At 35.4% G+C, this 12,461-nt stretch overlaps 1 protein-coding gene and 1 long non-coding RNA gene across 2 annotated transcripts; one reads left to right on the forward strand and one right to left on the reverse strand.

Moving 5' to 3' along the window:
• LOC132173889 (uncharacterized) lies at positions 1-2,635 on the forward strand. Its single transcript, XR_009439355.1, has 3 exons — positions 1-89; positions 221-346; positions 1,842-2,635. It is a non-coding gene; the product is annotated as an uncharacterized LOC132173889 (long non-coding RNA).
• LOC132173888 (respiratory burst oxidase homolog protein A) lies at positions 1,895-12,118 on the reverse strand. Its single transcript, XM_059585561.1, has 14 exons — positions 11,219-12,118; positions 10,969-11,128; positions 10,652-10,700; positions 9,862-9,975; positions 7,215-7,637; positions 5,028-5,417; positions 4,817-4,912; positions 4,558-4,673; positions 3,968-4,135; positions 3,700-3,859; positions 3,327-3,524; positions 3,102-3,230; positions 2,816-2,894; positions 1,895-2,713 (listed from the first exon to the last, which is right to left on the reverse strand). Exons 1-14 carry the CDS (start codon positions 11,904-11,906, stop codon positions 2,604-2,606), a joined length of 2,880 nt encoding a protein of 959 aa, XP_059441544.1. The 5' UTR covers positions 11,907-12,118; the 3' UTR covers positions 1,895-2,603.
• Between the last annotated feature and the right edge of the window lie 343 nt (positions 12,119-12,461).

Here is a 12,461-nt window from a genome sequence, read left to right on the forward strand (position 1 = left end):
CAAAATTTTCATAATGTTTCAAGATTCCACGGAAATGATTCATGTAATGGAAGTTCTACCTTCAAGTTAAAATCAAAGCCTTACTATTTGTAAGTACACATTTTCTAAATATTTTACATACTGCTTTTATATTAATATCTATGCTTTATATCATGTTTTCATATTACTATTGTTTTGTTTTTGTTTTTGTTTTTTTTTTAATTTTTTATGAACAATACAGGAGAGAGGGAAAGAAAATAGGTAGTTTAAGTGCAATGACCTGGTATTATAGGCCCAAGGGCACAAGAGAAAGACAGAAGGCCTTTAATTAGAGGCTCCATCTTTCCCAAAATGAACTTATAAAGAGGTCCGTATATGGAGTAGGGCGTTGTCCCTTTCTCTGTTTTTTTTTTTTTTTTTTGGCAGTACTGAAATTCAGTTTCCAGATTTGATCTTCAACAAATATTCTTTCTGGATATTTGGTTAATATTTAGATAGTTGATTTTTTTTTTTTAAAGGAAAATCATTCCAATCTCATTAATAAAAAAGGATCACAAGCATATAACTCTTACATCACAAGAGCACAAAGCTCATAAAAATACAAATTATAGCCGAAGTTACAAGGTTATAACATCATATGCACATACACAACATTCTATTATTTAAGACCTATCTATGATTTCAACTTCCGCTAACCTATGACTAATATTCAAGTTTTTTTTTTTATGAAAATTGTTAGAATATACAAAAAATATATTAAGATGTTAAAAAATATGAAAAATATATTATATTTTTTGTATATTCCATAATTAGGTTGATATCAAATATTTTCTATTTATGAGTTGATCCTAATCAAATATTAGGATTGGAATCAAATTAAGAGAATTTGATTACTATACTTGTATTTAGATACTACCCTATAAATAGGGACCTTTGTATTGTAGACAAAAAAAGTTAATGAGCACAATGTAATCCTTAAGAGTATTCGAAGTGGTGAATGTAAGTATTTAACACCGAACCACACGTAAAGTAATGTGATTTTTATTTTTTTAATTACTATTATTATTTTTTTTTTATGGTACATTTGATGGTTGTTCGTTCTTGTTTAAAGATCATGATTTCCCAAGCTACGACTATGTTGGCAAGTTCGTTTAAAAGCTTTAGCCGGTTTAAAATATAGAAATTAAAATTAAGAGTAATTTAATATTTTAGGAGTTTACATATCTTACCATGAAACCAAAATAGTTTGTTTGCTTGTTTTTTTTGTTTTGTTTTTTTTTTTTTGAAAAAGGCATTAAAGTACTAAAATATTATTTCCCTATCACATTATATTACATTTTATATAACTATAATACAATATCTTCTCTTTAAATTCATTATTATAATTATAAGAAAAATGCTAGAAACCGCATTTTTATCTTGTTGATGTGACATTATCAATCAACTTTTATTAAAAAAAAAAAAAAAACATAAAAAATAAAGACCGATTGGCAATGCCACACTTACCAAAAATGTGGTAAATATCATTACTCTTATTATACTTCGAGAAATGTTATATACTATACATTTATCTCACTAAATCAACCCTTTTTTAAAAAAAAAAAAAAAAAAAAAATTCAAAGATTGAAGAACACTATAACATCAACCTAATAAGATAAAGATGATTCTAATAGAATCAAGTCCGCATGGTAAATATGTAACCCTATTGACCATTATAACAGTGAATACAGGGTTCTAAGGCAGAATCATCTCCAACTCTTTTGTGTTTTGTTCTTTCTCCTCAATAGTATAATTTCTTTATAATATACATATTGGTTTACCACAATTCTTTAGAACAAAATAAAAAATCAGCTTCATTGCAGAAATCAGGAGGTGGAACAGGTCCAACTCATAAACTCTAAGGACAAAGAAGACATTGAAGAGAATGATGGTAACCAATCAATATAAATTTTATTCATTACAGATTGATATACCATGATAAACTAACAATAATTCTCTCTAGTATAGGACAAAATATGAAGGTGATTTATACATGTTTTCCTTATTCTAAGAACCAAACATGTGGACATCCTTATCAGTGTCCACGTTTCTAGAAGGATTCTCTTGGGAGGGCCCCAAATGAAGAAAAAAATTGGAAAAGGTCAACAGACATGCCATAAAAGATCCCCACCACCACCACCACCTCCAGACAGTCCACAATTACCTACCTCAGTTTCTCCCATTCCAAAACTGTCTTCTTCTTCTACCCATCATCTACAAAGTCTCTAGCGTGCTTCCTCTCACATCATTACCCATTAGTTCAACTACTCTTTTGTAGCTGTACCGCACTATAATATTGCTCCACATCATCTGCCACCTATGGCTTCCTATCTGTCCCCATATGGGTGTAGAAGATGCAGACCCAGTGGTGGAACATTAAGAATTTAAATCTATTATCAACTATAATATTGTTTGTAGTCTAAACCAAAAAAAAAATAAAAAATACCCTATATGCTTTTCTCCACCCAGGACTGTACAATGATTCAATTTATGTTCCTTCTCTTTCTAGCATATTAAAAAATGGTTTTGAATGGTGGAGTGATCAGAGGGTGTAAACAGGAGGTATATACGCACCCCCCAGTCTTCTAGAAATGCTCCTTGTGGAATTCAAACTTGGTTTGACCTTTTTGATTGAAATCATAGCAGAGCTTGCTGAGTTCTTTAGCCAAAACTGGTGCCCCACAGTAAAATACCCCTGATCCAATTCACCAAAAAAACCACAATGTTAGCATTAGAAGAAACCTGAATCTGGTAATATATATATATTTTTGTATGGGCTCATGGAGATTTGTCTCACCAATTCTTGCATTGCAGTGCTTGGAACATATCTTGGAGAACACTTTCTTCCAGTTAGGCCTTGCAAAATGCGTTCGGACCTGATAATAGAAGCTTTTTGAAATAAGTAGTGATTTAACAAAAACAATTAAGAAGCGCCTAAAGTTGAACCACTAAGTCACATTCGTCGGTTCTGAGATCATTTGAATATAGGAGCACGCCCAAGGGATTAGGTTAAGATGGCATGAATGATGAATGGTGTTTGTTACAGTATGAGTATGAGAATGATTAATTATCGAAGAGCTTACCCTAGTGCCAGAAACAATGTCGACTCCATTCTTGGCATGGTTGAGTGCTTGCACCATGGTAATGAGGGCTGATCGGGCGTCTCCTTCCTCATAAACACTAGTCAGGTAGTTGTGCATCTCAATGACACCCTGATTGAAGTCCAAATTGACAAGTTACAGTCACCAAACTCGGGGAAATTTCAACAAAAAGAATGCAGGTGATGCCAAAGAACATTCGTTTTTTACCCTTTGATCAAGATCAGCAACTTCATTCATTACCCCTTTAAACCAATCAAATGAGCCTTGCTCCCTAGTCACCCAGTAGAAGTAAGCATTAGTGGTCTTCAGAGTTTTTTTTCGCCTTGGACTGACCCTATTGGTCGTTGAAGAATCTGTACTTCTGGTACTTAGGTCTGATATTCTGCTGACATCTGAGATTGAATCCTGAAGACAAGGAAACTGATCCTGTTATTCTTCATGACGCAATACTCTTTTAATCTAAAGGCATTGTAATATATCGATGAATATTAAAACAGATTAATTAACGAGTATATGTTAAGTATTTGCAGCTTAAAAGTTAATATCTTTAGTGACAAGAAAAATAGAACAAGTTACTTACTGCCTCCTCCTCCATTTTGATAATGTTGTTGAGCAAATCTTTTAGAATACTGATAAAAGGTGTTGCTCCAATCCCCAGCCCAACAAGTAACAGGACATCATACTTCCGGTAGTCTTGTGCTGGGGCACCATAAGGTCCATCTATTAAGAGCTTCGGCAAACTGTTATATATCTCCGGAGAGGAATTTCACATATTAAGTAATGTAATCACTAAATGCTAATGATTAAAGAGGGAAGACAATAGAAATTAAAGCAGTACAAAAAAGTACCTTTTCTTGGTTGTTTCATCAGCCCTGAGAAGCCCACTCTTTCCGGCCCCAGGTGTTTCACAAGCTTCAGAGAATACCCTCTTAAGCTCTTGTGTCCAATCACCTAGCTGCCTTATGTGAACACTAAGGTAGTCGTCTCCGGGAGCAGAGGTAATGGAAAATGGATGCCTGGGATACATAAATCATGGCATATTATTATAAAGGATCAAGAGAAATTGCATGCAGGGCGAGGAGGTATTCTTGCGTATTGCTAATTCAATCCTTCAAATATTCATGGTCTAAAAATATACTTGAACCATTCAAACTATCTGAAGTTTTAGATTTTCATTAAATGTTAAGCATTCAGCATATGTTCTCACACACAAAACATTCAAACTATGACTGAAACAATGTCATTAAGCATCATATAATATGCACAAGCATCTAGATAGTTGAGAGTTGGGGTAGCCACATTCATTAGGTTTTCGTTGAGAAGTAATGGGGAATAGCTTTGCCTAAATATTACTATACTAGCAGCAATGGCGGTAAATTGCTGAAATATTCCCCAAAAAATATATGTTGCATAATTCGGGAAAGCTGTGGTGACTTACCACTCAAATGGAGAAACAGCCGGACATTGGACAAACATGTATTGTCCACTCTTGTACTTGAACTGGGGTGGCTTCGACATTTGCAATGTAAGAACGTTTCCCGGATAGATGGCAACCTAAACATTTTACAATTCAAGGTAAAATCAAAAGTTAAAGAGAGCCAACCATGGATTAAGAGGAGAAAACACCTTAGGCATATATGCAAATTAAGCGTGCAGTAAAATAAATGACAGATGTGGTGAGTAAAAGTTATCTTCACCTTCAGAAGACGGACAGTATGGGAGCCAGACCGAAAGAACCTCAGGGTCCTTTCTCCAGCATATAGTAAAACTGGAACGGCAAGATACATCCATGTCTGCATGCATGCATGAACTTAATGTGTCAGATAACTCTTCTCAGCAAAAGTAACATTGTCGTGGTTGAAAATATAAAATATCACTTAAAAAGTATACGAATATATATATATATACCGTCCTGAGGTACCACTTGTGCACAAGATAGAGGAATCTGCCATGGGCTATGAGCAAACCATAGACAATGACAAATAGATGGTGCGAATACCAGAAGGCATTGAAACCAGTGAGCCTATCAAAGGGCTTGGGCAGCTTAATAAGACTCCGTCTGAACCATCGTGTTGCAAGTATAAATGCAACCGCCATTAAGATCACCATTACAATTCCAGTCACCCCTTCTACCCCTTTAATCAGCTGAATGTAACTGGGTTTAAGTTTTCCAAAGTCACGATCTAAAAAAGTGGTCTCATACTTGTCCTCAGGCAAGTTTACAAGCCTTGGAAAATCACATGCGAGGTGGTCTCCAGCATGAAGAATGATACCAATTACAATGGCTGCAGCAATTGTCTGCACAAAGCAATTTACAGAAAGAAAAGTGAACACGTATTTAGGGTAGTTTATACATTAAGTGTTCTAACAAGGTTTAGGTTTAGTTAGCCGAGGTTTTCAGAATATTGAAATTCAGGACCTCTATAGATCAACTTTGTCATTCTTGCAGTTAACAGTCCACTGGGATGTCATGGTTCTTGAAGACTGCTTAGCCAAACCTTTGAAAATGAAAAAGACATCTAAGTTACAATATGATCTATTGTCTTCCCATCCATTTAACCCAGACATGACACAATGTATCATATACATTAATTGAGAAACTCAAGTTTTTCGGACCCAAGCCAGATATGAAATCATCCTAATTTAGATTGTCATAGTAATTATGATTAAAAATCACAGCACACAAATATCACAATGCTCTAACTGTACATGTTTAGCAGTTTGAATTTCTTATATGGATTAAATGGCATGCTGCAATTTGTTGATGCAGAAATTGGACACAAACAACATTTGTGTATGCAATCAAGTTTCGATGGCAATAAGTCATAAGGGTCTGCAGTAACTTAAACAAAAATTTGGGAATACTCCTGCTTCTGAAGTGAAACGTAGTTTGGGATTTAAGTCTCTGTCAATTTCCTACCTACGGCAATGCTAGAGAAAGATCTTGGGAGTGCTCAAAAAATGAGCCGTGTCTATTGGTATTGGTATTAGTATTATTGTCATCATTATTATTATTACGACAACTATAATAATGATGATGAAACAAAATAGTATTAGATGTTTTCTCCAGACCGGCCAGAATGGTAAAAGTTAACATAACTGGGTACTTTGTTAATTAGGGAAGACCGAACTTTAGCGTCCGGAAGAAGGAAGAGTCAAGAGTATGAACATGTGGGGACAAAAGGTTTGGGACTGGGAATACAGAAAACAACAATTCTACTACTAAAAATATGGGGTTGGTTTCATATCAAATCAAAAGATATTCCTACGCAAGCTAAAATCAAATAGGTATCACCTTTTGAAATATTCAAGGACAAACCTTGTGGACTAGGACTACTAGGTGTAAAAATAAACTATATATCGGCAGATGGAAACCGAATGTGCATGGATTATCTAGTGCCCAGACAAAAAAAAAAAAAAAAAAAAAAAAGAGAATGGTTTGTCTATTGAATTATATATGTATAAATCTTCCTGAACATCTTTGATTGAGTAGCACAATTTGCTTCTTTTCTCATTTTTCAGTCCAAAAATTTCGCTTAAGCACTCTTAAAATTTTTTTTAAAAAAATACTCTTAAAAGGACCGGGTTTACTTCTAAATTACTAGATTTGAAGAAGTTAGTCCAATCCAGTCTATAAAGAAACACATAATAATTTTATAGACTAGTTGAAAGAAAACTGTCCAATAAACACAAAAACAAATTTTACTTTTATATAATTAAAAACAAAAAATTGCCCCCCAACACACTTTAACAAACATACTCACAAGTTTCTAAGAGTCACTGTTTTTGAGTTTTGATGACGTATACGCATTTGCTTACCTTATAATAACAGTATATTAAGCAACTAGCTAGCAGTTGTCAACTTTGGATGCGTTTATGGTAATGCACCCACATAGATGTGATGAGTGCAGTCGTTGCCATTATTGTGAAAACGAGTAAATGTTGTAGAACACTCGTTGTTTAAAGTCAATCGCTGTTGACTTTAAACATGAAGTCTCCGGTGGGAAAAAATTATGGGGAATGGGTCCAAAATAGATAACGTATAAACGAAGCAACAATAAAGGCCAATGAACGAGAGGGTTGATGTGTACGTACCTTATGAAAGTTGATATTGTCGTCAAAAGGTATAAAGTAGGCAAGCTTGGTGGATCTGAGCCAAGTGATTGTGTTTCTACACACAGGCAAGAGAATGAGAGCCATGTTGAACTTGAGAGTCTCAGCCGCACCTTTGGCTGTAGGGAGACAGTAACCCATGACTTTGAAGGCATCCTTTTGCGTGTACTGATAGAACTTCCATGAGAACAGCCCAATCATGATCAAAATCCACAGGGTCAAAATCCAAAGTCTCCTCCAATTCTCTTGCAAATAGTATAACAAGTTTGTGCTCCACCTTCTTATTGAGCTTTTCTTTCTCAGCCCTTGAAGGTTCTGGCTCAACGCTTGGCTCGTGTAACTCAGCGCTTGACTGTAGTTAAGGTACGTGTCCTTCTGTAACAACAGCGTCTCCAATTGCCATAACTGCACATTTTTTTTGCGGAAATGAGAGTAAAGTAAAAGAAATTGTTTGGTAACAAAAAGTGAAGTAAAAAAAAAAAAATAAATAGCGGTTGCCAAATACAGCCTTGTCAGCCACAATGCAAAAAAGTCATCATAGGTTGAATCATGTGCGGGTGGGGGACACCATGATCTTGAACATGTCATATTGCCTGTTAAATCACCATCAACGATCGACAATACAGAACGTACGCGTGCTTTCGTGTATATGATGGTGGATAATGTGAAACTGTAGGAATTTCAAAATTCCACATGGGAACGCTACTATGTATAGCAGGAACGGCACTTGGTAATAGGGTCAGTGGGTCACGATGCTTTAAATATATCACTAAATATCAATGCCGGAACAGGATTTTCTATAGGCTCTGAAATTACGAAAATTTAGGGTATTTTTAACCATTAAAACACTCAAAAAAATATTGTATATTAGAAATGTGGCATATTCCAGTTAAAAATTAGGTATATTTTTATTAAATTTTTGCTCTTTATGTTGTAAACAAGTTTTGAGCTAAAAGCCGTCTTTTAGTTATTTGAAGAAGAATCGTTTGTACATAAGTGTTAATATGTCACCTTTTAATACGTGGTATTTTTTAAGTTTTTCGATACTTAAAAACGGCCTAAATTTTATAATTTGAGAACTTGAAATTGAAGAGAATCCTAATTCTTTGTTTTATCAATACAATTACTAATATAATTATGCCCCTAATCACAAACAGTCACTTGTCAAAAATAGTAAAAAAAAAAAACGAAGATATGCTATAGTGTAATAAAAGGACTGGCATGAGGCCACAAGCCCCATCAGTGGGTGGGGCCATAGCAACTACAGATGGGGCCTGTGGCCTCTTGCTACCTAGAACTTTTATAAGCAAAAAATAGTCTTTTTATTGCACTATAGCATTTCTTTAAAAAAAAAATTGAAAAATGTTAAAAGGTCAATAAGTTTCTCATATTTAGCCTATATTCCCTTACAATCAACCATTGAATTTGTAGGGTCCACCCCTAACTTATGTGGGATCTACATAAAAGTCTACAAATCCAATAATTAATTGTAAGGGCATATGGGCCAAACTTATTGACCTTAGTATTTCTAAAAAAAATTATATGTTTAGTGTTTTAAAGATAAGAATGGTGACATGTCTGAAATTTGGAACAATTAACAAAGTAAATTTCTATTTCTTAATAAGGTTGACTTTGACTTGAAGGAGTTTTATAAAAAGTGTGGTTTAAGTTTAGTGAAAGTGTAAAATGGTGGTGAAGTCAGGGGCAAAATTCATAGACTTACTGAATTATTGCTGTGAAATAAAATATTGCTGAATACAGCTAGATTTAGAGGTTTGAATAATGCTCCTTAATAAATAACTTTGGACTATAGCTGTGTCACAACCTCTACTTTTAGCTCTGTGGACATGGTCTATAACACATAGCCAAGACATGGTCTAATACAATGCAACAAAGGACACCCATCTCAATCATCTTTATATTTTAACTCCCTCTTATTATCTTGAAAAAAATCAAAGAAAATCAAATCAATCCAACGGTACTGAAGGAATGTAAAACAGTTAAAAAGGAGACAAAAACTGAAAACAAAAAACGAAAACAGAAACAAACAACAAAATTTTCAACAGCCACAAAATGTTTTCCCACGCGAAGTCAGCTTTATTTTTTTATTTGTTTTTTCCTTTTCTGGATAAATAAGAGTAGTTTGTTCACGTTTGATCTTTTACCTTCTTGGTTGCATGGTTGAAACTTAGTTATATTCTGGAAATTTCGGTGAATTGTAGCCTAACAATGGACTTGCACCAACAAGGTCAAACCAAAACACTAAGACTAGTCTTATTAATAAAGACTAAAAAAATTGATGGTCACTATTTTCCCCTATATGGATATGGCAGACATCCAATTAATTAATTAACGTGAAGAAACCAATCTTAAAAATAAAACTATAGAACAAAGTAAACGAATTAATTCGAGTTTACTTGGTTTAGGTCTATAATGTCTGCGCATTAATAATTAGTCAAATATGTATATATATAATGGGTAGTACAAATTTTTTATTAAAAAATGGCATGGGTAGTACTAATTGGCTATGTTAGTTAACGAATTTTTTGAGTTATTTGTTAAAATTTTTATTAGGAAAAAAAATAATTAACAAAAGCTCTTCAATTATAAGATAGATAAAAATACCCACCTCAATGTAGCCAAATCTTTCTGGGTCCAATTCTTCCATGATAAGAGCTGCATATTCCTCTGCTTGTTCCTTCAATCTCGATAACTTGTTGGCAGAGGCACTCAGCATGATAATCTAAAGAAAACCAAAAAAAAAAAAAATGAATTTTTGAAATTAAATACAACACGAGATGACCAAAAAGCCCCCACCACCAACCCCACTGAAAATGATGTATAATTAATATCTCCAAAGAAATTTCACAAAAATTAGAGACGACAGTGTCCACTACTACCCAATACCCCTCAAGCTCTCGAAGACCGGCATTAATTACAGTTCACTAACTCTTGGAAAATAAATCCATCTAAAATAGAAAAAAGAAGATGCTTTGGAGCACGGGAAACGTCATAGAGCACGAAATATGAAGATTTTAATTCCTAGTTTTATTATATTGGGTTGTTAGTTTTTGAATTTCATGGATTTAAGGTCACCGACTCCTGCCTAACGTTGATTTTTTATTAACCCAAAACGACACCCTGTATGCTTCATATACACCAAGAAAGAAGCTTCTGCAAGACTACAAAAGTCACTTTGGCTCCTCAACAAATTTTATATTACTGGAATCTGAACGTAGTTGACTGATTCATGCACGCTAACATATTTTCACTTGCCAAAGAAACTTATTATTATTATTCAATATAAATTATTTAATAACAAACAGAACCAATCAGAATACTTGTTCAAACCCCCAAAAAATAAAAAAGAAATTTCAAACCCATTAACAAACATAGCTTTCATTTGGATAGAAACGTACCTCTTTAACTTCTTCTTCAGTGATTCTACCGTCTTCGTTCTTGTCCACCCTGTAATATTAGAGAAGGTCGATATTAAAATTAATCACTTTTGTCATAATTCGAAAAATATGAAAAGACGGTTTTGTCCTTTCGATTTACGTACTGAAACTGAAACTGATTGGTGAATAATGATTGACAAGTTGGGGGATTCTCTGTGTGAATAGTTGAGAGATAGTGCGATCTTTCATAATGCTAATTAAAGTTTTAAGACAAATTATTAAACAAAAGCTTGAAACTAATCATTGGATTAATTAATAAATTAATTATGTATGCGCACATGTCGAAGAAGATCTGGAGCCGTGAATCGAAGCTTTGATCCGTGATTTGCGACCAGAACTCGAAGAGTTCGTCTCTGCTAATCTTTTCAACCTTCAGCCGTCGTCTCCTTCCCAAAGCATCGAACATCTCTAGAGCAAATTCCTTCGAATTACTCATTCCTGTAAAAAAATGGTGAAAAAAAAGGAAAATCAGAAATGAAGAAAAAGAATTTCAGATCACGATGAAGAAAGAGTTTGGACAAATTGTACCTATGCATTGCGCAAAATCGGAGCGGTAGAGAAAGCCGTCTTTGGCGAGGACATTGAAGCTGCTTTGGACTTGGTTCCATGCATCGACGGCGCCATTGGTTTTGGTGCTAATGAATCTAAGTCCACGGAGCGCTTTATGTGCGCCGGAGCGAGTCCGGTCAAGCTGAGCCCGTTCCCGCCGCCGAGCACGAGCCTCCATAGCCGATGCGTAGCCGTTCTCAGCTCCGGCGCCGCTCTGAGACACTGCCAAAGCCAACGGAGTTCGCGACGCGTGGCTGTGGCTGTGGCCCCACGAGAACCGCCGCACCAGCTCGGCCCGGAACTCCTGCGAGAACTGCCTAGCCTTCGCCACCGCCTCCGCCTTCAGCTCCTGCGAGAACTGCCGCAGCTTGTTAGGTGAGCTCCGCCTGATCGACGTCGACCTAGACGCCGGCGCCGACGCCGACACCGTCGCCTGAGCTCCGCCTCGCTCCGATCCTCCGTCATCGACATTAATGACCGTCGCCGGTTCCACGCTCCGAAGCACGATCGTGTTGTCATCTTGAAGATCGAGCGTGACTTCAACGAACTCCTCAACGGAATTGTAATCCGACGTCCCAGCCGGCGATGATTCGGTGCTCAACGCTCTGTTGGGAACGGTATCCGAGGCCCAACGACGCCGTTCGTGCCTTGGATTGTCGCCCTTCATCGTTCAATGCACTATAAATTTAAAAACCAGCAAAAGAAACATAAATAATATATAAGAAATAATATTCTCGTGAGAGAGAAAGATGGAGGATGGCTGTGACGATTGACGATTGAGGGAGTGAGATACAGTAATTTTTTAAAGTCGTCGGACGCGTTGGGAATCTATGAGAAAGGACATGTACGCGGGAGCGAAGGGCTCGGAAAATGAGAAAGCAAGAAAGAGGACAAGGATTTTATATATAGCGGAGAGCAAGTGGGGGGCCATGCAGGGGAACATTGTGCACATATATAAGTATTCTAAATATTTGTTTTAGCACATATAATCTTTTCTTCTAGATGGGGTAACTTATTCAATCTTTGTTCTAAAATTATATTAAAATGATTCATTACATTAAAAAAATTTAAATTTATAAGAAAAAGGAATTTAGTTATTCACTCAACTCAAATGTAAGCATGTATAGGTGTTCTTCTAAATAATTGGGATACAATAATACCTAACATTTTGACATTTTACTAGTAAAATTATTAAATGATTCAACTTATAATTTGTTTATTA

This window comes from Corylus avellana, chromosome ca3 (genome assembly GCF_901000735.1).
Source record: "Corylus avellana chromosome ca3, CavTom2PMs-1.0".
NCBI classification, from domain to species: domain Eukaryota; kingdom Viridiplantae; phylum Streptophyta; class Magnoliopsida; order Fagales; family Betulaceae; genus Corylus; species Corylus avellana.